The sequence below is a fragment of the Hetaerina americana genome, unplaced genomic scaffold (genome assembly GCF_022747635.1).
Source record: "Hetaerina americana unplaced genomic scaffold, ioHetAmer1.1.p SCAF_6, whole genome shotgun sequence".
Taxonomy (NCBI): Eukaryota; Metazoa; Arthropoda; class Insecta; order Odonata; family Calopterygidae; genus Hetaerina; species Hetaerina americana.
The window spans coordinates 49,576,295-49,602,816 of record NW_027287205.1 but is presented as its reverse complement, the minus strand read 5'-3'; the positions used below and the strand labels follow the sequence as shown (position 1 = coordinate 49,602,816).

Below are 26,522 nucleotides of genomic sequence, written 5' to 3'. Positions count from 1 at the left end.
CATCATAAACTGGACAATATGCTATAATATCCTTATTATTCTCCACAATAATGGGTCAAGAAACTCACAAATCATACTCACTTAGGAGTATCCCATTATTCTCTGCTTTACAAGGTCTGAATAAATAAAGTTGAGACTGGTCTTTCTATGTTCAAACTGCTTGACGGATCACAATCAGTGAGATGTTTCCTTCTAGCGGCATCTGTGAGAAGTAAAGCACCGCCTAGCTTGTGAACCTATCTCGACTTGTCTCAGCATAACAGCGATTCTTGTTTGAGCTTGCACACCCTTGCTGTAGAAATTCTCATGTCGGTGAGATTGAAGGTGCTAGAGAAGCAACATGTGCATTGACTTTGGTTTTTACCTCAAGAAAAGTGCAACTGAAACTTATGCAATGATTCAAGAAGCATATGGCATTGAATCTATGAGTTGGGCACAGTGTTTTTTGTTAGCACGGCCGCTTCCAGTCTGACTTGAACAATGAAGAACTGAGAAATTGATGACCATCGAAGTCAATACACGATGCCCATGTCAACAGTGTGAATGATTTCGTGCATGCAAACTGTAGGTTAACTGTCAGGAAGATTGCCATTGAAGTTAACATTAGTGTTGGATGGTGTTTCACTATTTTGACAGAAATTTTGGGCATGCTGTCCAAACTTGTACCGTGAGTGTTAATGGATGAACGGAGGCAAAAATGTCTTGGCATCAGCCTGGAACTGCTTGAGCTTTCAAACAGTGACCAAAACTTCTTAAAAATATTTTTCACAGGCAACAAAACCTGAGTTTATGGTTATGATATTGAAACCAAAGCCCAGTCTTCAGAGTTGAAGGGGCCATTTCCCCGGGACTCATGATACCATGGATGATGTGATCGAATGGGGATTGTTGATCACCGATGTTGATCATTTTCTTTGATTGGGAAGGGATTTTTCCTTATGAGTGCCCAAAGGACAAACAGTGAATGGGCAGCACTATATAGAGGTTATAAGAACATTAAGACACACCGTGTTGTGGAAGAGACCATAAATGTGGAAAAACAAGTCTTGGTGCTTTCATTACAACACACCACAGCACACATCATTGATTGTTATGGAGTTTTTAGCCAAAAACAGCTCACTGGTGATCCCACAGCCACCCTATTCTATGGATCTTTCTCAAGCAGACCTTTTCCTATTTCAAAAGTTGAAATTCCTAGAAAGCATGCTGATTTGAAACTATTAAACACATCCAATAAAATTGTGACACAGAATTATAGGCTATCCTGAAAGAAGGGTTCTAGGTGGCATTCAGAAGCTGGAAAAAAATGTTGGGAGCATTGCATAGGCAGCCAAGGGCTGTATTTTGAATGCAATATGCATGATTAAATGGTAACTAATAAATTAAGTATTTATTCAAACAGACTAATCTTTTTTTGAACAGACCTGGTACAGCTTTCATTCTACAGCAGGTATCTTACTGAACAGACACAATGTGAACCTTAGGAAAAGGGCACAGTCCTCTCAATACTGAAAAAGTCCTCTTCATGCTATCAACAATGTTCTTGTTAGTTTTTCCATCAAGACTCGATTGCCTCTTGATCATTTTCACACATCATGTTAACCCATTACCCTTTGACTCATAACCAGAATGGCCAATGATGTTAGGCACTGAGTCTTAAAAACGTGAAACTGACCATGGCTTCTATTGAGTGAGACCAATGGTCAGAGGAGCATTTATTAAAATTTATAATTGGTGCAATTTGGTATGTTTCTTGTTTGGAGATGCCTGCTAGTGAGTATTACCATTAGTAGAGGTTACACAGAATATATCCAAGATCATTCCTATTCACAAACGTGGTGATATCAGTTCTCCAAACAATTATCGTCCTATTACAATTATTTCTCCACTTGCTAAAATCATTGAATCAGTTGTATTTACCCAAATCCTGGACTATTTTGAATCTTTAAATCTATTTACACCGACTCAGTTTGGTTTCAGACCCAACAAATGTACAACCCAAGCTGTTGAATATGTTATAAAGCAAATCATTAAGGCTTTTGGAGGTAATCAATGTTTGGCTCTCTCATTATGTGATCTCTCTTCGGCTTTTGACTGTGTTAATCACACAATTCTCATAAATAAGTTGAAATATTATGGTTTTAAGGATACTGAACTAAAATTTATTTCTTCCTACTTATCTGATCGTAAGCAGTCAGTTTATGTAAATGGTAAACAGTCAAAACCATTAAATATTAAATATGGTGTGCCTCAGGGCTCTGTGCTTGGACCTCTTTTATTTCTGGTCATGATTAATGACTTGTGCCCCAATATGATTACTGACTGTGTCCTCTATGCGGATGACACTACTTTCCTACATAGTTCCCCCCATCATTCTGATGCGATGAATAGAGTTCCTACTATACTTAAAAAGGCAGTGGACTTGTTTTCTCCCAACAATCTCCATATGAATCCCAATAAAACTCGGCATCTTATATGTACTCTAAAATGTGCTACACCAGACCCTGTCCCTGTGAAACTGCTGGGATTTTACATAGACTCCAAGTTAACATGGAGTACTCATATTCTATACATTAGGAAGAAACTTGCCCGAGCCTTATTTCTGCTCAGGAAATTGAAATTATATGTTAGTAAGGACTACTTAATTAATGCCTACTATGCATTCTTTCACTCAAATATTACTTATGGCATTAGACTTTGGGGGCATGCATCTGATATTAAGCTAATCTTTGTGATGCAGAAAAAGGCCGTCCGTACCTTATCTAATTCATGTCCACTTGAACACTGTAGACCTCTCTTTTTAAATTTAAAAATTATGACTATCTACAATTTATATATATTCTATTCATTAGTTCATGTAAAAGAAAATACGAGAATGTACTCCACTAGGGCTGACGTTCACAGCCATAACACCAGAGCAAAGTCTAATATGGATTTTCCATACTGTAGGCTAGATAGGACTTACAAAGTTGAAGGTCTACCTATCAAATTGTTTAATATGCTTCCAAAATCTGTAAAGTCAGCCCGCAATAAAGTGTTCCGCAGGGTGCTGCGTGATTGGCTTACCTCCAATCCTTTATACTCAATAGAGGAGTATTATGAGCTCGACTTTACTAGCCTAAAATTATAAGGTCTTGCGTGAGTAGAATACTAAGTGTATGTATGCAAATATTTTCAAATAAGTATTTTATGTGATTGTATATTGTGCTGTATACTATATTATCCAGGAACAACTGTATGTTCCTAAATGACGACATCTACCATATGTGAATATGATTATAAGATGAATAAAGTATATTATTATTATTATCTACATTGGACTGAATACAATCCACTAAAACAAATGCTGTGATTATTTAATGCCTAAACTGAAGAAACTCTTAATAAGCAATGCTAGATTAATGAAGTAATTGATGACGAGCAAATTTTTTGCCAATTTTTTATGATAATGCAGAAGAAGTTGATGCATTATTTGGGATGAATTAGTCAATGCAAGTAATGCCACTCTGGCTTGAAGAATAAAAGTTTAATTTTAATGAATTACCCATAGGACTGGAATCAGGAGATGCTCGATTCTCGACCTTTTATTGACTTCAATTTGATAACTAAAGTCATCACCGAAAGAAATTAGAGGAGACATCACACGTGGATTCATGGAAGATTGAAGACTAAAGATCCCCTCAAAGAAATGCTTAGCCTTCAACAAAATTAAATTTCAAGACTAAACAATCTGTTTCAGCCTTAACTTTCCACAATAGTAGAAATAAGAGGTGCAAATTTTCATATTACTGCAGATCCATAACCTCAGCTCCCATTATGGGATGATTTCTCAAACCTACAAGTCAAGTTACATGTCCTTTGAAAATTCTTATGTGTGTTATTAAAGTTCCAGGTTTAAATACTTTGCGATTCAGGCAGTTACATCCCTTGTTCAATAAGTCACTACGAAAAAATTGAAAAACAAATCACTTTCAGTAAGTTTTTTAAAATTTTTCAACACCATCTGCTTTCAGCTCGATACACTTTTCTCAGGGTTTCTTTAACATTTTCAAAAGATCAAAAAGCAGGATTTTGGAAGGTTTTCAAAATAGGCATTTGCATTGGCGATGATCTCCTTGAACGACGTGAATCATTTTCCATCAAACCATTTTTTCAAGTTCGGTAATTTAAAAAAGTCACTTGGAGAAAAATATTATGAATACAGAGGATTTTGTAATTACTCAAACTTTAGTTCCATAATTTTTGCCATCAAAACTGCACAGGTGTGCACCTGTGCTTTGTCTTGATGGAAGAGAATTTATTCTTTGCCAAATGAGTAGTTTTCTCTTGATTTCTTTGCTGAACCAGTTCAATAATGATGCATAGTACTCTCCATTTAACGTTTATCATTTTTGCAAGTAATCAATGTAGATGTTTCCATTTGCATCCCAAAAAACTGTGGCCATTACCTTGTCAGCCAATGCCACTACCTTTGCCTTCTTTGGAGCTGCATCGTATTTCGAAAACAACAGTTAAACGGTTTCTTCGTCTCTGGATTGTACTATTGAAACCATGACCTTCATCTGCCTCCACTGTGATCTCTCATGGCATTAAGCCTTTTAAATAGAAGAGTTTAACCACCACACAAAACTCATTTTTTTCCATTTTTACAACAATTTTACAAAAAACAAAGGCTTGTTGTTTCATCAGCTATAAAAATGAAACCATGTGATGGATCTAGCTGAAACTTAAACTGCAGTCTAGTAAGGCTTACTAAAAGCAAACATTTTCAGTTTACTAAAAGTAAACATAAGTGCTTCACCTCTTATCACTATCAACAGACTATGTATGTGTGAATGACAAGGTCTTGCAGCTTTGAGTAGTGGTTTCAAGCTCATTTTTCTGAAGCCTGAATGACACCAAACTGCAAATTTTCCAGCGAAGATCCCCCCAAAAAATTCTGCAAAGTTCAGTTGACTTAAAATCTCAAGAAATCTTGCACCATTTATAACTTCGAAGGTTTCCGTAACATATTAGCAATTTTCAAGGAATTCTTTCACCATTATTTGATGAAGTTTGAACCCATATCAAAAAGGCAAAATCTGTACAAAAAATTCAAGAAGAAACTTAACGGTTGGTTAAACAAAAAAACTACATCACAACCCTCCTAAAACAAATTGTTTCAGCAGTTGAACAGAAAACTTTGTTAGGACCACACTCGCCAGCTTGTATGTAAGGAGCATGTGGTGGCAAAGCTAGAGCCTTCCATAGGGAAGCTTTTGAAGTTATCATATTCAGGCTCCTTTTTAATCATTTATTTTGTATCTGCATCTAGAGGTAATCACTACTATATTATTTCAAAATGATTCAATATCTGATGGGGGGTTCATCAAAAGTAATCCTTCAACATGGTACTTACTTATTGACAGGATCAATAATTCCTTGTCCATCACTTCCAAGACCTTGACCTTCACTCCACCCGAGTTTCTGCAACATTTGGAACCCAATATTGTTTTCTCTCAGTTTGTATTCTTTGTAATCAGAAAGATCTGGTTCCCGTCCCTCCTTGGCGGCATTGTACTGAAATTTTAATGATTAACTTTGTAATTTTTGGAGCTTGAAATGCACACATGATAGAAATATGATTTTATTCAAAATTTCAATGCACACAAAAGCCTGAGCCATTCTGACCCACTTCACTGGGCCTCTTCTTCATGTCATGAAGTGAGTGTGTCAGCACATTTTTGAAGAGTCCTGAAATTCTCAAATAACTACCTAGAACAATGTACAAACCAGGGTAGGCCTTCTTTGGCAAATTGCAATTGTGGTGGGGGTAGCATAACTTAAAGAGTAGGTAAAATTAGTTTTTCATGTTTTTAGGTCCCCATTTTAATATCTTGTTTCTCCACTGTAATCCATCACTGCCAAATTTAAATGTACAAATATTTCAACATTTTCTTCTCCCTTGAGGTTTTGTGGCCTTAATTTGGAGTTTTTGACTTTCTTAATCATCTGGATGTGTTTTATCCATGTCATTACATTGTGTTGCATTTTTTATTGCTATAATCAAAGAAATAAAAATACGTGAACGGTTATCGAGCCAGGAAATGATATTTCTATGAACATTAACAGCTAAAGTACATTATGAGTATGCTACAGTAAAACTGGTTTGAAATGCTTTCTATAAATAATTTCACTAACTGGAAAACGGGATGTTGCAGTGGCTAATGTAATGGCTTCCTACCCCAAGGTTCCAGGTTTGATCCCAGAGTTGACAGGACTTTTCAGTGGAATCCCAACCCCTATTTAAAAGTGTGCTAAGTGGAGAGCACTTCAAATGGAGAATGCTGTAAATCAGATGGGATGCTGCATTGTGAACCCCTAGGGGCTAAAGAGTATCCCTATCACTAAAAGAGAAGTAAAATACCAACATCAGGTCTCTCTCCACTCTTCCTCCATTCCCTGAGCATCTCATCTGTACTGAATTACCCACCTATTCCTAATGATGCAATGACCATAGCTGTTAGTCGCCCCCCATAATAAAGATTACTTTCACCTACTTGATAAAACAATATAATTTCAGTACGTACCTATGTTAGTTATCATTCTCATTTTGAATTGTTCATTTACCATAGTACTACCACTCGAATTATCAAATGATTAATACTTAATTTTAGTGCAGCAGTAGGCACGCTGTTATTTCATAGCACAACGCCCAGTGGGCCAAACGAACAGCAAGAATGCTCTTTCAATGTGCATAGATGTGATGCACAATTATTTACCTTTTTGCAGAATACATAACACTTTCGCCAAGAAAAAGCCTGATATAGCTTAGGTTTCATAGAAAATTTATACCTTAAGGCATGGTTACAAGACAAGACCGCACTTATATATATATCGTGACCCTCCAAACAATACTACACAAGTATAGTTTTGTTTGGAGGATGGGAGAAGTTGTTAGGGTGATAGGTTTTAGTGGTCTAGCATTAATATTCTACAAAACCTTCTTAAGTCCCAAACTAAAAATCTACTTATGCTAAAAAAAAATTATTTGAAAAAGGTTATGCTTTTTTATTGCAATAGCAGATCATTACTAATTATTATTATAAAATAGGTAATTTTATCTATCTATGATGCCTATAGCACACTTATTCCAAAGGTTTTGTCTCTAAATGCTTAATTATATTAAAGAAGATAATCATCTCCATTTGATTACATACTTACCGCATAGTTCTCTCATTCATATAAACTTTTCTCCCTTCAAATTGGATTAGCAGGGCACAAGCACTTTGCAGAAAGCATATGCATGCACTTGTTTTATTGAGATATTGATTTTAAGCAGTGCTCAATTTTGAGACCTTTTTGAAGATAAAAGGTCCCACAAATGATTTTTTATGGTGACTTTTGTTGCATATGTGATTGCCAGGTTTCATAATGATGCATACCTTTTAATTAATAAATAAGTACAACAATATTTTTTTGAAAATAGTAATATAAATATTCAATACCTTATGCCCTTTAACACGTAAAGAAAATTCACTGGTCATTAATTATTCCTGAACGTGTTTGTGCAATAATATATTCAGATTACAATCCGAGGAATAAACATAAAATTATAACCATTCCCAAAAGGAATTTTAAGCTGGCAGTACATTTTCTTTTAGTACTTCTACTTTTGTGGAATAAGTTAAGAGGGGGATTTAACTCATACACTGAGTTAATTTTAGGTTCAAAGGACCTACCTTCTCCAGAAATTTTTCCAATTCATCAGGAGGTAGAAAATCGCCAATGTGATGTTTTCCCTGGGCTCTCCGTGTCAGTTCCTCTGCCCACAATTGTGTTGCTTCCATCTCAGCTGAACGAAGCTTGTGTTCCCATGTTCCTCCACTTTCTGTTTCTTCATCACTATCATACTCATATTTAAACTTCCCAGCACGTGTTAGCCTTTCTATTTCTTGCCTTTTCTTGACCATATCTTGATACAGCAGATTTATCTTTGGGGAAAAGGACAGAAGAAGCTTTACTATTATGAACTCAGGAAGAAAGAATTTATTTTTTCAAAAATATAATACAGCGAAAGCATAATTCTCACAACAGGGACTCCAACCAGAATCCAACATCTGGATTTACATTCTAGTAAAATGATATTTACACTATGAAATTTTGGTATTGTGATGTATATGAGGGGAGGACTCCATTAAGCACATTGCATGACATCTCCTGCAGTTCTTTGAATCCATGAAAAGGAAAACACCTTTTTATGTTGACTTTAAACTCATTGACTGTAGAGTAATGTGTCAGACTATGATTACTTGTATTACTGCATGCAAGGAAATTCATCATAAAATGTTGTTCATTTGAAGCATCTAGAAATTTACAGTGTAGAAGAATGCTGCAGAAGCTTAATTGGTTTAATTGGAAAAAGCAATTGGAAATCAATGGATTTAGGTTCAAGTCCCAGCCAAGGCAAACTATTTTAAAACTGAAATTTCTACATAAAGAAAGAAAGAGTAAGTATATATGATCAGAAATTGGAAGTGATTGCAAACATTTTTGAAGGAAACTGATGAATGACGGAGAAATTGACTTGGTAGACAAGGGGAGATATAACTGTGTTTTTGAGATTGGGAAAAAGGAATGATTGGGAAAAATCAATCATTTTTGCGGGAGAAATGACTTTATTATATATACTGACAACTCATTCAAAAACACAAATAGAAACAGGTAGATGTGGAAAATGCCAAGACATTCCAAATACATTATATATTGGTTAGGCATAGATTTAGGAAGAGAATTTTGAAGTTTTCCAGGAGCAGCTGCAGATTCAGATCATAATTAATGTTCATGAAATGTGATGAAAAACAACAGGGATTGTATTCAAATACTACCATTGAAGCCAAAAAAAATGGTTATACAATGTTAACGTAATTTATAAAGTAAAAATATACAACTTTGGCAATGGTAATTCATAAATGTTTTTAACCCAAGAGAATGCAACAACTAAAGCTTAATCAGTTGTATTGTCAGGATATAAGAATTGAGGTCTGACGTGTAACTAAATCCAACCCACCTGCCAGATTTGGTTACCTTTGACTTTTTGTAATTGATAAATCTGAAGAATAGGCTGAGAGGAAAAAAAATTTCTGAAAACACACCATCATCAACTCTGTCAATGTCAATTCTCTGAAGTTCAAAAGATCTTTTCACCAAAATGACCATCAGGCATTGTTAGAATTGTTCAGAGTAAAAATTTGGAGAATAAAAATTTCCAGCATACATATTTCCCTTTGAATTTACCTGATTTATCAAATAGCCCTTGAAATGATATCTTGTCTTGGTTCTTAAAGAGTTTCACAGCAACTATTATACCTTATAATGATCCTCAGCTTTCTTCCAGTCTTCTTCTGACAAATCACAAGTTCCAAATGCTTGAATGGCATATTGTATGAGTTGTGGATCTGTCCTTGTTACCTTGCTAAGAAGAATCTGAGCTCCAGTATTTCCTGAAAGAAGGATAAAAAATATAGGCATCACTAATAAAAAAACAGAAAAGCAATCTTGCCACAATTCTAACTTAAAATGTAAAGAACTTGCCAACATTTATACTATGCATTGAATTAAGTAAAATATATGATTAAATAAGTTAATTGATCTATAGTGATACATGAACAATATGTTTGCATGAGTGACAAGTTAGACAGTTGAGTAGAGCATTCACTTAAGGTTGAAGGGTCCCAGGTTCAAATATGGGACCTATTGCTAGCTGCATTGTGCTTGGTATACTACCAGAACTTGCATGAAACCAAAGGAGTACAAGCAAAACAACAGTGGCCTTTACAGTGTGCGGCCAGAAAAAATTCAATTTGTGATTCCCATTGCTTTATACCACATATAGAGGTCGTCATTGGCCCCCAAATAAGCTTGACGTAAGTACTGAAAAGTCAAAACGTCAAAGCGGTCGCAATGCTGAGAATAAGTGCGGAGTATAATCAAAGAGCTGTGATTATTGAAAGTATGCAGTGGTTACTCGGGGAGAGAAATTATTTGGTTCTTCAGGTACCTTAGAACGACAATACATGATGTTGTTGCTAAGTATAATGAGTTAGAAATGTCTGAGAATGGTTTTGCAACACCAGCAAGGAAAACTCACTCAAAGCAGATCACTTTCAGGAGGCTCCTTGTCATCTAACAGACTCAGGAGCTCATTTTTGAGGATCCAGTGCTATTAATAAAAAAATTGTCCTCAGCTGTTGGCGTGAGTGAAAAGATTATGCATCGAATCGAGGAGGACATCCGCTACAAGTCTTACAGCACTAAAATAAGACAGATGCTTTCTAAAGCTGCCAGAGCAAAGAAAGTTTAACATTGCAATCAGTTTTATGTGCCTTAAAAACAATGTTGCTGGACAAATTTGATTTTTTCTAATGAAAATGTTTTTACTGTGGATGTTAAAATTGATCATAAGAATGACCGCTGGCCCACCCATGACCCTGAAGATGTCTCTGTAGTTTCCAGAACAAAATGTACAGCGAATATTCCCTTGCTAGTAGTCCTGTCCTGTGAGGGTGATGTCATGCCACTGCATTTCTTTAACAAATTGGGAAAATACCTTCAAAGAAGTTTATTCGTATGTTCTGACAATTTAGTGAAGTGGCGGATGGGAACTGTGTCATCTGGAGGGCCGTATGTTCTCCAGGATGATGGTGCACCTGCCCAAATGAGTCATTTGTTGCAAAACTGGTTATCCAACAACATAGATACGTTTTGGTCCAAAGAATTTTGGCCTCCAAACAGCCCAGATTTTCTACATCCGTTGGACTACTATGTGCGGAGCGTGGTCCCAACGGTCACAAACAAGTCCATAAATCCAAACACTGCATCATTGAGAGTTGCATTATTGAAACAACCTTCGCCAATATGGACCGTGATGCACTAAAACGGGCCTTTGAAAGCTTCAGACCAAGAATGGAGGCCGTCATTCAAACAAGTGGGGGATACATTAAATATATTTGTTTTATGATCATACAAACAATTTTGTAAACATTTTCATTTTTGTGATAAAAAGACGTTCATAAAAATTGTTTAATTTGTCCGGATTTTTGTGCCGCACCCTATAATCTGAACATGGGAATTTCACATTTTCCAGGAAGTTTATAGCATTACAGAACTCTAATTATCATTATTAGTATTATACAAGTTAAGATTAAGGCTTTGGATGGACATACCCTGAGCAATGGTGCAAAAAGACAATCCCCGCTACCCTCCCATCTTACCTTGCGCAGCCCTAATATAACTATATTTCACCTCTCACTTCATATTTTCTATTTTCCTGTCGTCAACATGTTCCATACATTGAAAGTCCTTGCGTGAAAAAGTCTGTACCTCTTTGGTGCTGGTGTTATTGCTTTGCAAGGATTTCATAAGATAATGGCAGTAAATGCTTTAACTCTTTTTCAGTACTGGGCTAGACACATGGCTGAAAGGGTCAAGCCCCATAGTTACCAGGACTTACTCTCTCAATAATGTCCATCATAACATTCTTGGGTTACGTCATTAAGGTGGTTTCCATTGGCAACATTTTTCAGAATTGTGACGGATAATCTAGGGTGTCATACACCTAAAATCCTATATTTGCACTTTTCTAGGGACCTCAGAAAAGAAAAGAAGTGTAAAATGTGGGAAAATGCAAACTTTAGGAAAAGAAGAACTTTCACTTTTACATCCATAATTACTGAAGTCATTGTCTAAAACATCATCATCATCTTAAAATCCTACCTTCCTAAAGCAGATATGTAGTTTAGAAGCCTTAACTTGTTACCAAGCCCATTATGTGTAGTGTATTCAATTTGACCACCTTATATTCCTACCCCAATCATGCAGAGGTATGAATCCCTGTGCAATCATGAGCGAATTATACCTAAAATGAATGGCTGCGGCTGACTGATACAACTTGCAGGAAAAAATTGTAACTACATTTCTCAAGTCAACATTTGGTGAATGGGCTGGACACTGATGAATAAACAGCAGATTATTCCTGTTCTAAGACCTCATTTTAGCATCCAGAGCATGAAGCTCATCCTCGAATATTTCCGAGATCATTCAGGTTTAGAAATTTGCTGTATATCTAATGGGAATGGTCTTTGATTTACCAACCATTAGCGGCTGAAGCTTCTCACTACCATCTGCGTTTGTGAATGATAAGACAGTAAGCCTTTGTTTGCTAAGCACCCTTTCATGGCATTGTTCCCCTCTGAAGCAGAGTGTTTTTGCTAGCAGCATATTAAAAAAATAACCTTGCCTTGTTTGGATTTAAAACATCTTTTGGGCTATTATCTTGCAAGAAGTTTATTAAATTCTTACACCTTTACTGAATTGTAGTCTTGACATCAACATTTCTATTTTCACCTCACACAGTCTTGTATACAAGATTGTGCCCATTTTTAAACTAATCCAACCAACAATTGATGATGTGAAACCTTCGATGGGAATGCACAATGCTTTTTCTCTTATTATGATGATGCCATTCAAGGGGATCTTTGAAGACCTATCATTTAAAAACCACTGTTTCAGGAAATCTTCATACTAGGAATTCTTGACATATTTTCTCTTTTTAGACAAATGTAGATGTTTTGCCAGATCAATACAGATTCCATCATGAGAATCAACTTGAAAATGTTTGTCCTGTCCATTGGATGGGACGTTAAACTGCAGATCCCATGGCGCCTTTCATTAAGAGTAGGCTAATGCCGATGCACCACCTTCCTCTCCACCCTTCCAGCTTTCTCATCCACCCCTAATGGTGCTACTAAAAACTACTCTTATTTCAACATCTACCTAGTGTTAAGCAGGATAAAATTTTCATTCATAAGTAAATCACATCATATGTGAATCTGAGCTACCTTATCATAGTCTAGTGCAATCAGTGGTTTAACTTTCAAAATTGTTTGAAGATGATAAGATCTTTTTTGATTCAGTGTAGTTTTGATGCGATAAAGTATGTTTCATAACTATTATTCAGGAGCCCGTCACTGTCATAAATGTTAAGTCAAGGCAGTACAAATGTATCCAGTTGTCAGTCACTTGCATTTTTCACGCTTCATTTTGTCTGGGCCAAAGCCATTTTCATTCCTCATATTTTCAACTTATGTGCGATATGAATAGTCTCCTTCAGAAGTTATTACAATGCATAAATTACATAAATAACTCCATTCAACTCATTTCATAGCACAAATCTTCTACTGGCAGACTGAGATTACAAGTGCCAATAGTTCACATTTCTATCACTAAGGGTGCTTCACTGCCAACAATATTCAAATTCTTCGCTAAAATCATTCAATATCTGTTCTCTCACATTTTCATTTAGGTGAATACATGGTTTATAAAAATGTATTGGGAAAAGTTTAGGAAAAATAGGTTTATTTCAGATATTACTATAATGCCTCCAAATTCTTTGAAGTACATCCTTTGAGTATTGACACACTTTAGTTAGGGCCTTTTCCAAAGGCTCCCTGATTGGTGGATTCTGGAAGGTCTTTAAGGGTATACATGCAAGCTTCTTTGATAGCAATTAGGGTGCCATGGTGGTGTCCTTTGAGGGATGACTTCACTTTTGGGATTAGGAAATAGTCTGCTAGTGCCAGGTTGGGACTGTACGGGGATTGGTTAATTGTCGCAATGCTGCTGCAAAAGCAGACACTCAACTATGCTCTAGGTCTTTCATGAAGACCCTCCGGACAAGTTTCATGGTGATCTTTGGCAATGAAAATGTTTCAGTGATTGTTATGTGCACTGTTATCTTATCAATGCCAATATAATCTGCGACCATGCGCACCCTTAACTGACAGTCTGAATTCAGAACTTCATGCACACATCAGGAAAAATTGTTACTGATACTTTTTATACAAACCTTGTGATTGAAACTAAGTCAAAAATGTTTTTCATAAAGGCTGATTTATATAACTGTTTTAGAAATTTGAATTTTTCATAGCACACAATGATGCAAACATCAGAAAAACTGAAAATGTAATCGTGCAAATACAAGGTTCCAAATTTGTCAGAAAAAAAAAGGAAATTGTATGGGATGTAATAAAACTGAAAATTGTGACAAAAAGCAAATTCCAATTATGTATATATGAAGATTTACTGCTATTGCAAAGGGTATTAATTTTATGCATGCTGCTGTATAGCTTAAAGTGGTCCAAGTAATAAGTATTCTCATCAATTATTCTTTTACAAAGGGAAAATTCATCAAATATGTATTCAAGCAGTTGAGTCGAATTGCTTTGTAGCTAAGTTTATATTCAAGATGTACAATTTTTCTTGTTGAAATTTCATTATATCAAAAGAAAGAGGTTTTAGAACTAAACAATAACTATAATTAAGCAGAACGCAAATAATACCAGTTAATGTACCGTAAAGTGTTGTTCCTGCAATTTCATTATTCTCCCATATCTAGGTGATTAAGATGGTTAGATTTATTGGGAAGTTTACTATTACTTTTAGTATTGAATATAGTTCCACCATGAAAGCTTTTTATTTCAAAATATAATAAATTAGAAACCAATGTATTTAGAATCATTTTTCACCAAAATCTAATGAAAACTCATTTTTCAAGGATTTGGATGCCAAAGAACTGTGAATATATTTTTCAGTTATTGATCTTTGTTAAGGAGAACATGAGTTCTACTAGCAAGTTTAGATGTGCACCATTATGGCAAAAAATATAAAACAAAAACTGAAGTAAGATTCCATAAATACTTGATACCGCCAAACTTTATTTACTACCTGGAACACAAGCTTCTAAATAAGTTACCTGAGACAACTAGAGATATGATCAATCTTAAATTAAAAAAAAATAGATACAGCTAGTTTGTGACTGAAGTCTTTCAATTCATACAGAATTACTATGGCGTAGAAACTTATATTTCTTGAATGTAACATTTAAGAACAACATACATAATCTAAATTCCAGCATACCTAACATTCTTGACTCAGGCTGCTCCTTAATGTTTGGACCATCTCCAGTGAATGATGAGCTCCCAGAGGAATCCTCTGGATCCCACCTGCTTCTTCTTTTCTTTTTCCTTTGTACCCTGTTCTCCCCACCTTCATTAGACCTTTCATCTCTTTGACAGTCATCAATGGATCTTTTACCCAGATCTAAAATGTGAAGTTCAACATGGATTAGTATTAGACAGAAGATTCAGGAATCAATTATTTCAGTTTTAGGCCTTTTCACAATACAAAATGGCTACAAATTCATAACACAATCAATATGAAACTTATGAAACTGTATCTCATGATTGAAGATCAATCATCTTTATGTCAAGTCTAGACATGAAATAAATGCATACTTTTGCTGAAAAACATATCTACCACCTGAAATGTAAAAACATGAAAAACTAGTTGTTAATATATACACTTGATTATTCACTCCAAACATTTTGCATTCTTCACTCATTATCCTTTATATTTTGCTATATTATACATACCATAGATTATTTCTTAAAATTACAGCTTAAAAATGCAAAGAATCTTATATTTTGAGCTGCATTAAATTCCAATCCATATATTTGTCAGGTAGCAAAAATATAGCAGTAATTGCCGAGTGTTTAACAGGATCAAAAGAAAAAGTATGCCATGAAGATTAAAAACAAGAAACCCAGTGATGAGAATCTCAATAAGTAAGAGGGCTAAGTCAAACATTTAATGAAGAGGGAACAAACTAGTGCAGATCATATACTTTTGAAATATTTTGAAGAAAAATAACCCCAGTATTATGGAATTGATGATAAGTACCCTAAGTAAAGAAAATATTAGTAGAGACTATAACATGGGCGCCCAACCTGAGGCCTGCGAGCCACATGCGGCTCTTTGAAGGATTATTTGTGGCTCTCGATAAATGTACCCGAGCTTCATTTTCAGTTTTGTATTATTATATTTTTAAAAATTATTATCATTCCGTGTGTGTTTCAAAATGTCTTTTAAATTACTGACAACATATATGAAAGACTAAGTGCAATGCTGCAAAAAATTTCATTTCCCTCCAAGATAAGAATGAAATGACTCATTGAAAACTGCACGAACTAACATAAACAGTGGCATAATCAACTGACTCCAGACCCATTTTGGATTTGTAAACTTTCATTCCAACGGACAGTTGAGATTGTGCTCTGAAGGAAGCAAATTGCATCACTCTTGCTACAGATATAATTTGTAATCTGTAATTTTTAGTTAACCAACTTATTACGAACAAATTACTACAAATAACTTATTACAAATTATAGTTAACTTAACAAATTAAATTAACTATAATTTGTTTCATAGTATATAACACATGTTGTTATTGTTTTAATAACACAAGACTTGTATTTTCTAAATTTCTTTATTTATTTCCAGTTCTTTTAAAAATATGATGACAGATAATGAAAATAAAAAAAGGTAATACGAGCAAGAAAATAGAAGTTTTAATAATGAGTGGGAAGAGAATTTCTTTTTAATTGACAATAACGGAAAATCATTGTGTTATCTGTAATTCAATGGTAAAAAATTATAAAGCTAGCAAATTTTTGCTGACTTTATGAAAAGAATCATCCTAAGTTTTCTAATTAGTATACACCAAATTCCAATTTAAGATCAGATAAACTTTTTCCTTTAAAATCAAATTTAAATTAACAAAAGTCAATTTTGACAACGTTTAGCACCAGTTTTGTTATTGCCTCAAATATTGCTCATGCGAAACCCATGTATGGAGAGGGAGATTTTATTAAAAAAACTTGGAAGATGTACTTTAAGTTTTAGATCCAAATAATGCAGCATTGCACAAAGTTTTTTCGCAAATTCCATCTCGAAACACACAACAGCAATTAACACATCTCTTGAATATAATTTTAAAAATGATTTGAAGAACTGTATTGCATTCAGCTTAGCCCTTGACGAATCGACAGATATAACAGATCTTCCCCAATTGGCAGTTTTCATACATTTTGTTTCACCTGACTTCATTTTTGAAGAATAATTATTAGATTTAGTAGCACTTCAAGAGTCAACCCACTGTGTCAGTTTTAAAAATGCATTAAATTCCATAATGAAAACTTTCGATGTGCCTCTTAATAAACTTGTAAGCATTGCAACTGATGGAGCTCCGGCAATGCTGGATAAAAAAATCAGTCTTATTGGGCTTTTAAGAGATGATTGTCAAATTCCACAATTCATACCGATTCACCGACCAAGACAGTCAAAGTAGTAAGGACATCATGAGAAGAATCACATTATGCAAATAAGCTAGTTAAGGAAAGAAACGATGTCAGGAAAAGACTCATTCCAATTTTGATATGGAGCGTGGCTTTGAATGGCATGGAACCATACTTGATGAAGCAAAATGATAGGCATAGATAGGGGGCTTTTGAGATGTTGATGGGGAGAAGAATGGAACAAGTAAAAAGGAAAGAAAGGAAAACTAATTAGGAAATGGTAGGCACAACAGAGGAGGAGGAGGAGTTGTTGGAATAAATCCAAAGAAGGCTGAAAAGTCAAAGTCGAATATTTTGACTGGTGATAAAATGTTGAAGACTGTGATCGAGGAGAGAGCATAAAGCAAACAAGAAGGTTGGAATAGGGTAAGCATGTTAAACAGAATGAGTGGAGAAAGTAAATATGAAGAATTGAAGAATAGTTCATTATTGTAAGATGCAATATTGTGCTTTCTTATGAGAGACAAAGAAAATTACCACTGTACAGACTGAGTGAATTCAAAACCTTCCCCATATGGTAGAATACCAATTAAACCTGTTGGTGCACAATGAACAAATGGAAGTATACAGGAATGGGAGAGAGATATTGGGGAATGTCGACTGGCAGGACTTTATATATCATCACTGGATATATCTATGATGTTGAAGAGAGTGAACACTAAAGTAAAAACTCACTTACTCTCATTTAGATGTGTTTTAATGTCCTCTTCCTCAAGATTATACTGCTCTCTAGGAAAGCCAACATTCTTATCCTTTTCATCTTCCTGTTTTACATTTCTAATTTTATCTACTAAGCACCTATATTGGATATAAGCCACACTGTCCATCTGATACAAAAACCTGGAAATAAATGAGAGTAAAAATCAGACAAACATAAATTATAAGATATTTCCCAACTTACGAAAGACATGGAATATTAAATAACACTTTATTAAATAAGGAGGGGGTTCTTATTTTTTCTGAAATGTTTGGATCTTCATTCCATTAAAACATCAATTTGCACCACTTTACACTACAATTACTTTTATTTTACTGTTTTTGACAGCAATGGATTATACAATTAAATTAACTCATTAAAATGAAAATCTTAATAACAATCATTGCCATTAGAAGACAACCAACAGCTAGGTTGATTCGCACCATTAGGAATAAGAGTAAGTGGTAGGATATTCAGGGCATGGAATAAAGGCAAAAATAAACCTATCATTGGCAGTAGCCTACTTTTTAACAAAAGCACTTAGGAATACAAAATTTAACATCCCATTCGACAGGTGGCATACTCCACTTGGAAGTGTTTTTTGCATAGCGCCCGAAGTAAAGATCAGGACAATAGAGAAAAAACCTGCCACTACTTGATTTGAACCTGGGCCCATTGGACTCAGGAGTTTATTTTTAAGGATCCAGGGAAATCAATTAAATAATTCACATCGGTTGATGGTGTGAGAGAAAGCACTATGCGTCGAATTGCTGCGGAGGACTTCCGCTACAAGTCCCATTAACGCCATTAAAATACGACCAATACTTTCCCAGCATCTGCCTAACTGGGCAACAGCCCATTTAAATCCATTGGACTACTATGTGTGAAGTGTGGTTGAAAGTGTCACCAACAAGTTCAGACATCCAAATGTTGCATAATTGAAAGCGATCATTGATATTACATTTGCCAATATGGACCCTGGCATGTTAAAACAGGCTTGCGAATGCTTCCGACCAAGAATGGAGGCTGTCATTTAACCAAGTAGGGGATACATTGAATACATTTTTTGTTTATGATCATAAAAATAATTTAGTGCAAACAATTTTGTAAACATTTTCATTTTTGTAACAAAAATGCTTGGAAAAATTGTTTAACTGGTCCGAAATTTGCACAGCACCCTGTACTTGAGGTGTCCTCCCTATAGTTCTCACGCGGGGACTAAAAAAATCTCAGATATCAACCCGAAGGTCAGTTTGATATTTAAAGATAGAGTTCATCAGCATGAAAAAGTCAGACGAGGTTAATTTCACTCATACTCTACTGATCCCCAAAAAATGAAGAACTGTATTATTTCTACAATGTGTACTTATATTGGGAATGTAATAGGGTGATGGAGGTTATATGGCTAAAATGAAACAACATAGCTTAATTGGACATTTAGGCTCCTAGGGCAGTGAGTCCTCAGTATTCCTACGACTATTTGCAGTACCAATTTGAAAACAGTCAGCCTTTTACACTGGACTATAAACATGAAATGACAACAATGACAACCAAAAACATTTAGCTCAAGGCAGGGGAAAATTTACCGAGGTGGAAATCAAACCCTAGCTTCATTAATACCTTATGTCCTGGAAATAATAAAAATTATAAAATATTATAGAGACGAACCACATGGCAGGATCATCTCGGTTCTTCTGCCTCGCCATCTCCTCAATCTCATCCCCACCCTCAGCCACCATCCTTGCCAACTGAGCAGCTGCCGGAGACACCTCAGGACTGACACCCATGTGGTGCTGCACTGGCTGCCTAGGAGGAGGGACAGTTGCTGCTCCTGTGAGGTGTTGGGGTGGGGGAGGTGGGGGGAGGGGAGGCATTGGAGGCCCCACCACTCCACTACCAACAGCTGCAGGAGAGACTAGGAAACTCCGGTCACACAGTATTTCTTTAGGTGCCATCTACCAACTGGTCACAAAAGGCAACGCACAAACGCACACCCGAGTGCAAACGGCTGCCAGTAACATGCACAGCCACACTCAACATATATTGCATCTCTTGTGAAGCAACACTTTGTGGTCAACCCATAACCTTCATATGTTTTAGATGAATTAAAATTTAAATAAATAGCAAAATCGGCAGACTAAAGTGAACCAATAAAATATTAGGCAACTGAGTCTAAACATTTTGAGCAAAGTAGTCAGGATGTAGCAAGCAGTGTACAGAACTTCATTCTGAATGCAAACGTATTGTTAAATATACTTTATATTTTCAGGCCACATTTCGTGGAATTGTGTGATGTCCATGCTACAGGAGCTGGTAATTTTCCACAGCCTTAGTGGAAAATTACAAATTCCTTTCATATGGACATGATGGTAAATATTGATATTGGATTCACTGAATTACTTCAGAAAGAAAATTCATTTGACGGCATCACAGTCATCAAATCATGCTTTTCCACATATAATGTGCTCATGTAATTAAAGTCATTTAATAGGAAGGGCCATATTAATTATCCATGGTTATATACTTTCATGTCAACCAATTAATCATACTGCATAGGGATGGATATGAAAATTCAAGAAAATATCAATTGTTACATAAAACAGGTATAAAAATACTTGCACTTAAAAAAACTTCATTGGGAGCATATCCTACCACTGAAATTGGATATAACAAACTCATTATGAGTAAAAATTTATACTTAATACATTTAAAATATGTAAGTTTCAAACAGAAGCTGAGAGTAATACTAATATTCTACAGTTTCTGTTGGATCGTTGATGCATTCTAACGGGAAAATACGTTTATCAACAATTTGAGAAAATATTATTTAATAAAAATATTTCCTATTTAAAAAATGCTCACGAACGCAATGGAAACGCGATTCACAGAGCTTACCTTGAGTCACCACTGCAGAATGAAAATTTTGTGAGGGCTGAGAGGTGCCATTGATTCCGCATTGTGGAAGGCCGTGCAGGGGTTGACCAATGACAGGAACGCCTACTATCTGCGCGGGACCGAGTAATTGCTGTGAAACAACTGGTGAGTGGGTCAATTGAGCTGGCAGGATGTTTGGAGGCATAGTCGGCTGGAGGTGTGGGGGACGGTTTGGCTGCATCTGTTGAGGAATTGGTCCACTTCCAGAGGGAGGATACGGGAACGCAGCTCGCTGTGGAGGCGGAGGGGGCGGAGGGACCAGATGCACTGGGTGTCCACTCGATGCCCCCATTTGATTCGGGGGAGGGCCTATGACCCCTGGTCTTGGGCCCATGTGTGGAGGTGGTATGGACATGTTGCCTGGAATTGCCGGAGGGGGTGGATGTGATGGTGGTGGCATTGTCATTGCAGGCGGCGGTGGAATAGGGCTAGCATTGACCAATGGTGGAGGGTGATGGGAATGCATGTTAATTGGAGGCGGAGGCCCCCTAATTATTGAAGGCGGTGGGAGACCTTGGCAGCCCCCCATGAGGAACTGATCTGGAACAGTAGCGGGTTGGGTTTGGACAGGACCAAGGGGTTGCGGGTGACTTCTAGGGGGTAAAACCTGAGCATGAACCACAGGCATAGTCTGCACTTGAGGCACTGTGGCTATGGACATTGATCCCACAGAATGAACTGAAGTAGGCAACTGAGGAGGTATTACGGAGTCTGCAATGTCATCGTGTGTGAGCTGCGAGGGAGAGTACGGGGAGGGAGGTCTTTTCTGATCAACTATGTTCACAACACCACTATTGTCTTGCTGCACATGGAAAGATTGTGTCGGCACTCCATTCCACGATTGTCTGTCAGCTTCCAGTTTAACCTCAACTTTGACTGCATCCCAAATATTGGAATTCACTTGTTCTTGACTACAGACGTCTTCTTTTATAGGTGCCAAAAGAATTTGCCCAGATGATAACAGAGCCTCTGATCCTGCTGAAACTAACGATTAGGTAACGTTAAAATTATATACTTAGAGCGCGAGTACTACAAATGTATTTCAAATTCAGTTAAATTACCTTGCTGGTTAATTCCTTGACTTTCCCCAGAGTTCTGCGTTGGTGAAGTGCTCTTCGCAACCCCCACGTTAGCAGACAAGCTATCTTCATCTTTCTTTATTTTTGCATCTGTGAAATTAGTTACGAAAACATCAAAGGCGTAATATTCCTAAGAATATACATAGCACCGTGGAATTAACGTTCTAAGGATACCTTTGACCCCTGAGAGTTTTTTGAATTGATCCATAAAACTGCCATCATTTATAAAAAGGTTCACTTTTCCAGGGAGATTCCCGGTAGCATTCGAAGAAATTTGTGGAACTTCTTTTTGATCAAATTTGCTAGGCAATTAAATGTGTAAACATGAGAATTTATTTAAAGTTAAAGAGGAGTTGAATCATACCTGAACAACAATAAACAACAAACAACAGCAACCCAAGAAGCCAATTAAGGCTTTAAACATGTTCGCGGGAGCACACGACTATTGACACCATATTAATGAAATAAAATTTGAATAATTTGCAGAGTACCTTTTCCAGAATGCCCTTCTGCCTGATTTATCTTTCAATCCTCCAGTATTTTGTAAACTCGCTGAATTTCCTAGGTTACCTTTTGTGTTACAAGGGGAACTTTGAAGCTTTTTAAGAGCTTCTTCCGCTTCCTTTTGCTTCTGTTCCTGTAGTTTTGCTTGTATTTCTCTTTTCTTTTGCTCAATGAGCTGTTCCTGCTTCGACATTTGAGCGAACCTTTCATTTCGAGATGTTTTAGTTGAAAACGGGTCGGCGCCTTTCACTCCGCGATACGCCATTTTAGATACATTAAGTAAAAAACAAACAATCGTGAAAAGTTCGAAACACTTCAGTAAAACAAAGACATCCCGAAATGCGGGAGTTTGAAATGATCCTGTGTCGCAATTGCCAGAATTTATTGGAAAATAGTTAACTTTTTTGGAAAAAATCCTGTCCTTACAATATTTGGTATATTATGGTGTTGATTTGGAGGAAGATGTATAATTTTCCGCATTTGCGGTAAAGATCATCCTTTTTTTTTGTAAAAATTCATCTCTATTTATGATGCAATACAATTTGGCGCTTGTTGGAATCTTATAAGCATGTTGATTGCAGGTGATTCTGGGACCAAGATCAGGTTAAAGCTTCATGGTTTGAGATATTGATTGCGACGCAGAGGTCTGTGAAAATGGGGTTTAACCTTGTCCAGAGACGGGTTGGAGTGTTATTACGTGTTTTGAGCTCCTCGCGAACCAAATCGTTACATTTAAATTTTGCATCAGCCAAAAGATATGATTCCAGTAAGTTCTCCCATGGGTGTTAGCATATAAGCATATTTTGTTGATATAACCCTGGTCCAAATATGTGTTTTTTAGGTGATGTGACCGTATCAATCGGTGATGTTTCGAAATCTGTAAAACAACCCACTCATCCGCAGTATGTGCCCACCAAATATTGTGAGTATTAATGGATCTAATCAATGTGCTCTACCGGCTGCTTAAATTTAACCCATTCTTCTATTTTAGTACCGGAAGACTTATCGCAAGAACTTCTGCAGCACCTCCATTGGATGCTGCAAAAAGACGTTCTTGGTCAAGATATATTCTTGATCGGTCGACCAGGACCGCTGAGAAGAAAAATTACAATGCAATATCTGCAAATGACAAAGCGTGAAGTCGAATATGTATCTTTATCGAGGGACACCACCGAATCTGATTTAAAGCAGCGTCGTGAGATAACGAACGGCACTTCAAATTATTTTGATCAGGTGGGAATCATGGACTGTCCATATTTACCGTTATTTGTATAAGAAACCGTTTTAGCCAAATTCGTTCAGTACTCGAGTTCACTTGGATATGGGATATTATAAACCAAGGACATATTTTGTTTCAGTGTGCTGTAAGAGCTGCTGTACAGGGAAGAGTATTAGTTCTTGAAGGCATTGAAAAGGTCGAAAGGAATGTTTTACCTTTGCTGAATAACCTCTTGGAAAACAGGGAAATGCATCTTGAAGATGGGAGATTTCTTGTTCCTGCTGCACGATATGATAAGTTACTTCAGGTGAGATATTTAAACCGCCATTTATAATAATAATACAGGTACTTGAATGGGTAGTTATGCAAATGGCTGATTTTACACAATTTTGCAATCAGTGCACACACCTCAGAGTACATGATATCATTTTCATTTACGTAAACTTATATTCAGACTAAATGACAGTCATATAGAAATGAAATGTCATAAATTGAAATGTTGTCACCAATATTCCACTATATTTGTGACTGTATTTGGTGGTATGTTTATAAAATAGAAAATTATTAATAAACAAAGGTGCACAGAGAGAAAACTACTAATAAACTTAGGTAGATGGAGATGATGGGTCTGGTTTTAATGATGGGCTACTGATCAGAGAGCTCTGGTTGTGTTGCTTGTGGTTTGCTGCCTAGTGCATCTATCTATCTCTTTTAACTCTGGAGATGATTTTCTGGATTTTGAGATGGACAATAAAAATGCATGGAGCTCCCATGCTCCCTTGTTACATTTTTACAGAAATTCTACTCTGAAAGTCATCTCCCAGAAATTCTTCCTTGAAGCTAAATAAAGAATCACTTGAAGTTCCTTCTTCAGATATTAAGTCTTTGTATAACAAATCATCCTCTGTTCATAAGTTACGTAAATGATTTTGCATTTCGTAATTGAATTTTCGACTTTCACATCTCACAACATTCCATGAAGTTTTAATCCATTCACAAATCTACTAAATGCTTTTTCTTCCTTCCTGAAGGTGTCACTTCGAAATCTCTAGACTGTTCCATTTCTCTTTCTTAAATCTTTTATATGATTTATTAATGCAAACATCTAAAGGTGGAAGGCCACCTGCAATTAGAGCTATTGGAGTTTTCAGTTGGTTGATTTTATTTTTCACAGCTTTTGTCCTGTGACTCCAAAACTGATCCCCTACTAGCAAGACAGGTTTCAAGATGCCTAGACTACACATTGTCTATCCACAACTATATCTCCCTTGAGCAAAAATTTCCTTATGAAAATCAAAAGATGCAGCAACTTTGTTCCATTAGAACAGCAATACACCACCACTGTGTAATTTATTTTCTCATAGCCAATACGGGATCAAGATGGTGTGGTGGCTATCGTACTGGCTTCCCACCCAGAGGGCCCGGGTTCAAATTCTGGTAGTGTTGAATATTTTTCAGTGGTTTCTCAATTCCTATTTGAGGTGCTTTGTGGAGGGTACTTTGAGTAAGTACACGGTCCGTCGGATGGGACCTTAAGCTGCGGACTCCTTGGCGCCTTTAATAAAGAGAAGATTAATGCCAATGTCAGGTTACTCTCCACCCTTCATCCTTTTCTGTCCATCCCTAATGGCGCAAATGACCTGAGCTGTCTGTCGCCTCCCCTAAATACTATCATTCATAGCCAATAGTTGTAACCATCGCTATTTCTGCACCTTTAGGATATATTTTGTTTGTTGGAGCATCAAATGTCAGTGAAATCTCATCCATATTTCCTTTTTCTGAAATTTAAAAAAATTTCTTTTTCTTGTGTTAATGACAAATTTATGCAACTTGGTAATCTTGTCTTCATAATCTGTGGGATCTTCTGTTCCTTTTTAATTTTATTTCTCATACCTAGGTAATTTCTCTTCATAAATCTGAAACACCATGATGTTAATCCTGTAAAATCAGTGATGTCTATGTTAGTATCAATCACTCTTGCTTGTTGAATAGTCATTTTTATGGAAACTGAAAATTCTGATCTTCTGTCTTGTAATATCCAAGTTTTTAATTTGTCATCGAGTTCTGGCCATTTCATATCAAAGATTGTTTTTACTACGCATAGCTCTTTGTAGTTCCTCTTGGCCAAGATGTTATCATCTTTTCATTTGGCAATGGTCCCAAATTCCTCTCTGTTACCTTTTAGTGCTCTTTTGCATACATAACCACATGTACCTTGAATAAAATATCATAGCAGAATCTGCATTGCTTATGAGCCATGCTTTGCTATGAAGTCTGAACATAAAAATAACTTTGATGATTTGTAAAGACAATTTTTCATTTAACAATGTGTTTCAATGTTTGAAAATTAAAGTAATACCCTGCTCTTTTTATGTTTCCATTGTGATGATTGCAATTATCCATGATTGAGCATGTGCAATAGGTTCATGGCCATTTGGGCTACTTCATTGCCTCCTGACATTTGAAATGATTAACTTACTTAAAAGGGTTGCATGGTCAATAGTATGTTACTAAAACTCATACAGTAACAAAGACTGAGGATTTATTACTGATTACACCACAAAGGAGCTTAGCTAAAGGTTGGGCGTAGCACCATACACATCCGAATAAAATGATATCACAATTTCATCAGTTTTCATGTAATTGATCAATATATAAATGAGCGCATTGGAGGTATCGTAGCTTTAGATGTTGGTGGATCTGAACTTATTTGTTTTGAATTCTCCCTCGTTCAGAGTTTTTTACTTAATTATTTTTACAGAACAGAGAAAAATTATGGAATTATTAATTCGAAACCACTCTTTTGCAAAACAATGAAATTAAATAGAATGCTAAAAAAATGTGTAATAATGGAAACC

At 36.1% G+C, this 26,522-nt stretch overlaps 2 protein-coding genes across 6 annotated transcripts in view; one reads left to right on the top strand and one right to left on the bottom strand.

Annotated features, from left to right (window-relative positions):
* LOC139695366 (uncharacterized) overlaps positions 1 to 22,710 on the bottom strand; it is a 36,821-nt gene extending 14,111 nt beyond the window's left edge. For 2 of the 4 annotated variants that reach the window (XM_071594088.1, XM_071594087.1), the window contains exons 1-10: positions 22,433 to 22,710; positions 22,116 to 22,243; positions 21,924 to 22,031; positions 20,824 to 21,846; positions 19,597 to 19,870; positions 17,911 to 18,071; positions 14,956 to 15,138; positions 9,349 to 9,482; positions 7,722 to 7,973; positions 5,399 to 5,559 (exon numbers count right to left, since the gene is read on the bottom strand). In XM_071594088.1, coding sequence (XP_071450189.1) covers positions 5,399 to 5,559; positions 7,722 to 7,973; positions 9,349 to 9,482; positions 14,956 to 15,138; positions 17,911 to 18,071; positions 19,597 to 19,870; positions 20,824 to 21,846; positions 21,924 to 22,031; positions 22,116 to 22,243; positions 22,433 to 22,710 — 2,702 coding nt within the window. The remainder of the gene's footprint in view (positions 1 to 5,398; positions 5,560 to 7,721; positions 7,974 to 9,348; positions 9,483 to 14,955; positions 15,139 to 17,910; positions 18,072 to 19,596; positions 19,871 to 20,823; positions 21,847 to 21,923; positions 22,032 to 22,115; positions 22,244 to 22,432) is intronic. The other 2 variants (XM_071594089.1, XM_071594090.1) reach the window with 2 other exon arrangements.
* Positions 22,711 to 22,801: 91 nt separating this feature from the next.
* The window catches only part of c12.2 (von Willebrand factor A domain-containing protein c12.2), a 108,368-nt gene continuing 104,647 nt past the window's right edge, over positions 22,802 to 26,522 (top strand). Inside the window, exons 1-5 of one of the 2 annotated variants that reach the window (XM_071594177.1) lie at positions 22,802 to 22,930; positions 23,027 to 23,211; positions 23,287 to 23,367; positions 23,437 to 23,678; positions 23,804 to 23,971. In XM_071594177.1, coding sequence (XP_071450278.1) covers positions 23,100 to 23,211; positions 23,287 to 23,367; positions 23,437 to 23,678; positions 23,804 to 23,971 — 603 coding nt within the window. In that variant the 5' untranslated portion in view covers positions 22,802 to 22,930; positions 23,027 to 23,099. The remainder of the gene's footprint in view (positions 22,931 to 23,026; positions 23,212 to 23,286; positions 23,368 to 23,436; positions 23,679 to 23,803; positions 23,972 to 26,522) is intronic. The other variant, XM_071594178.1, reaches the window with a different exon arrangement.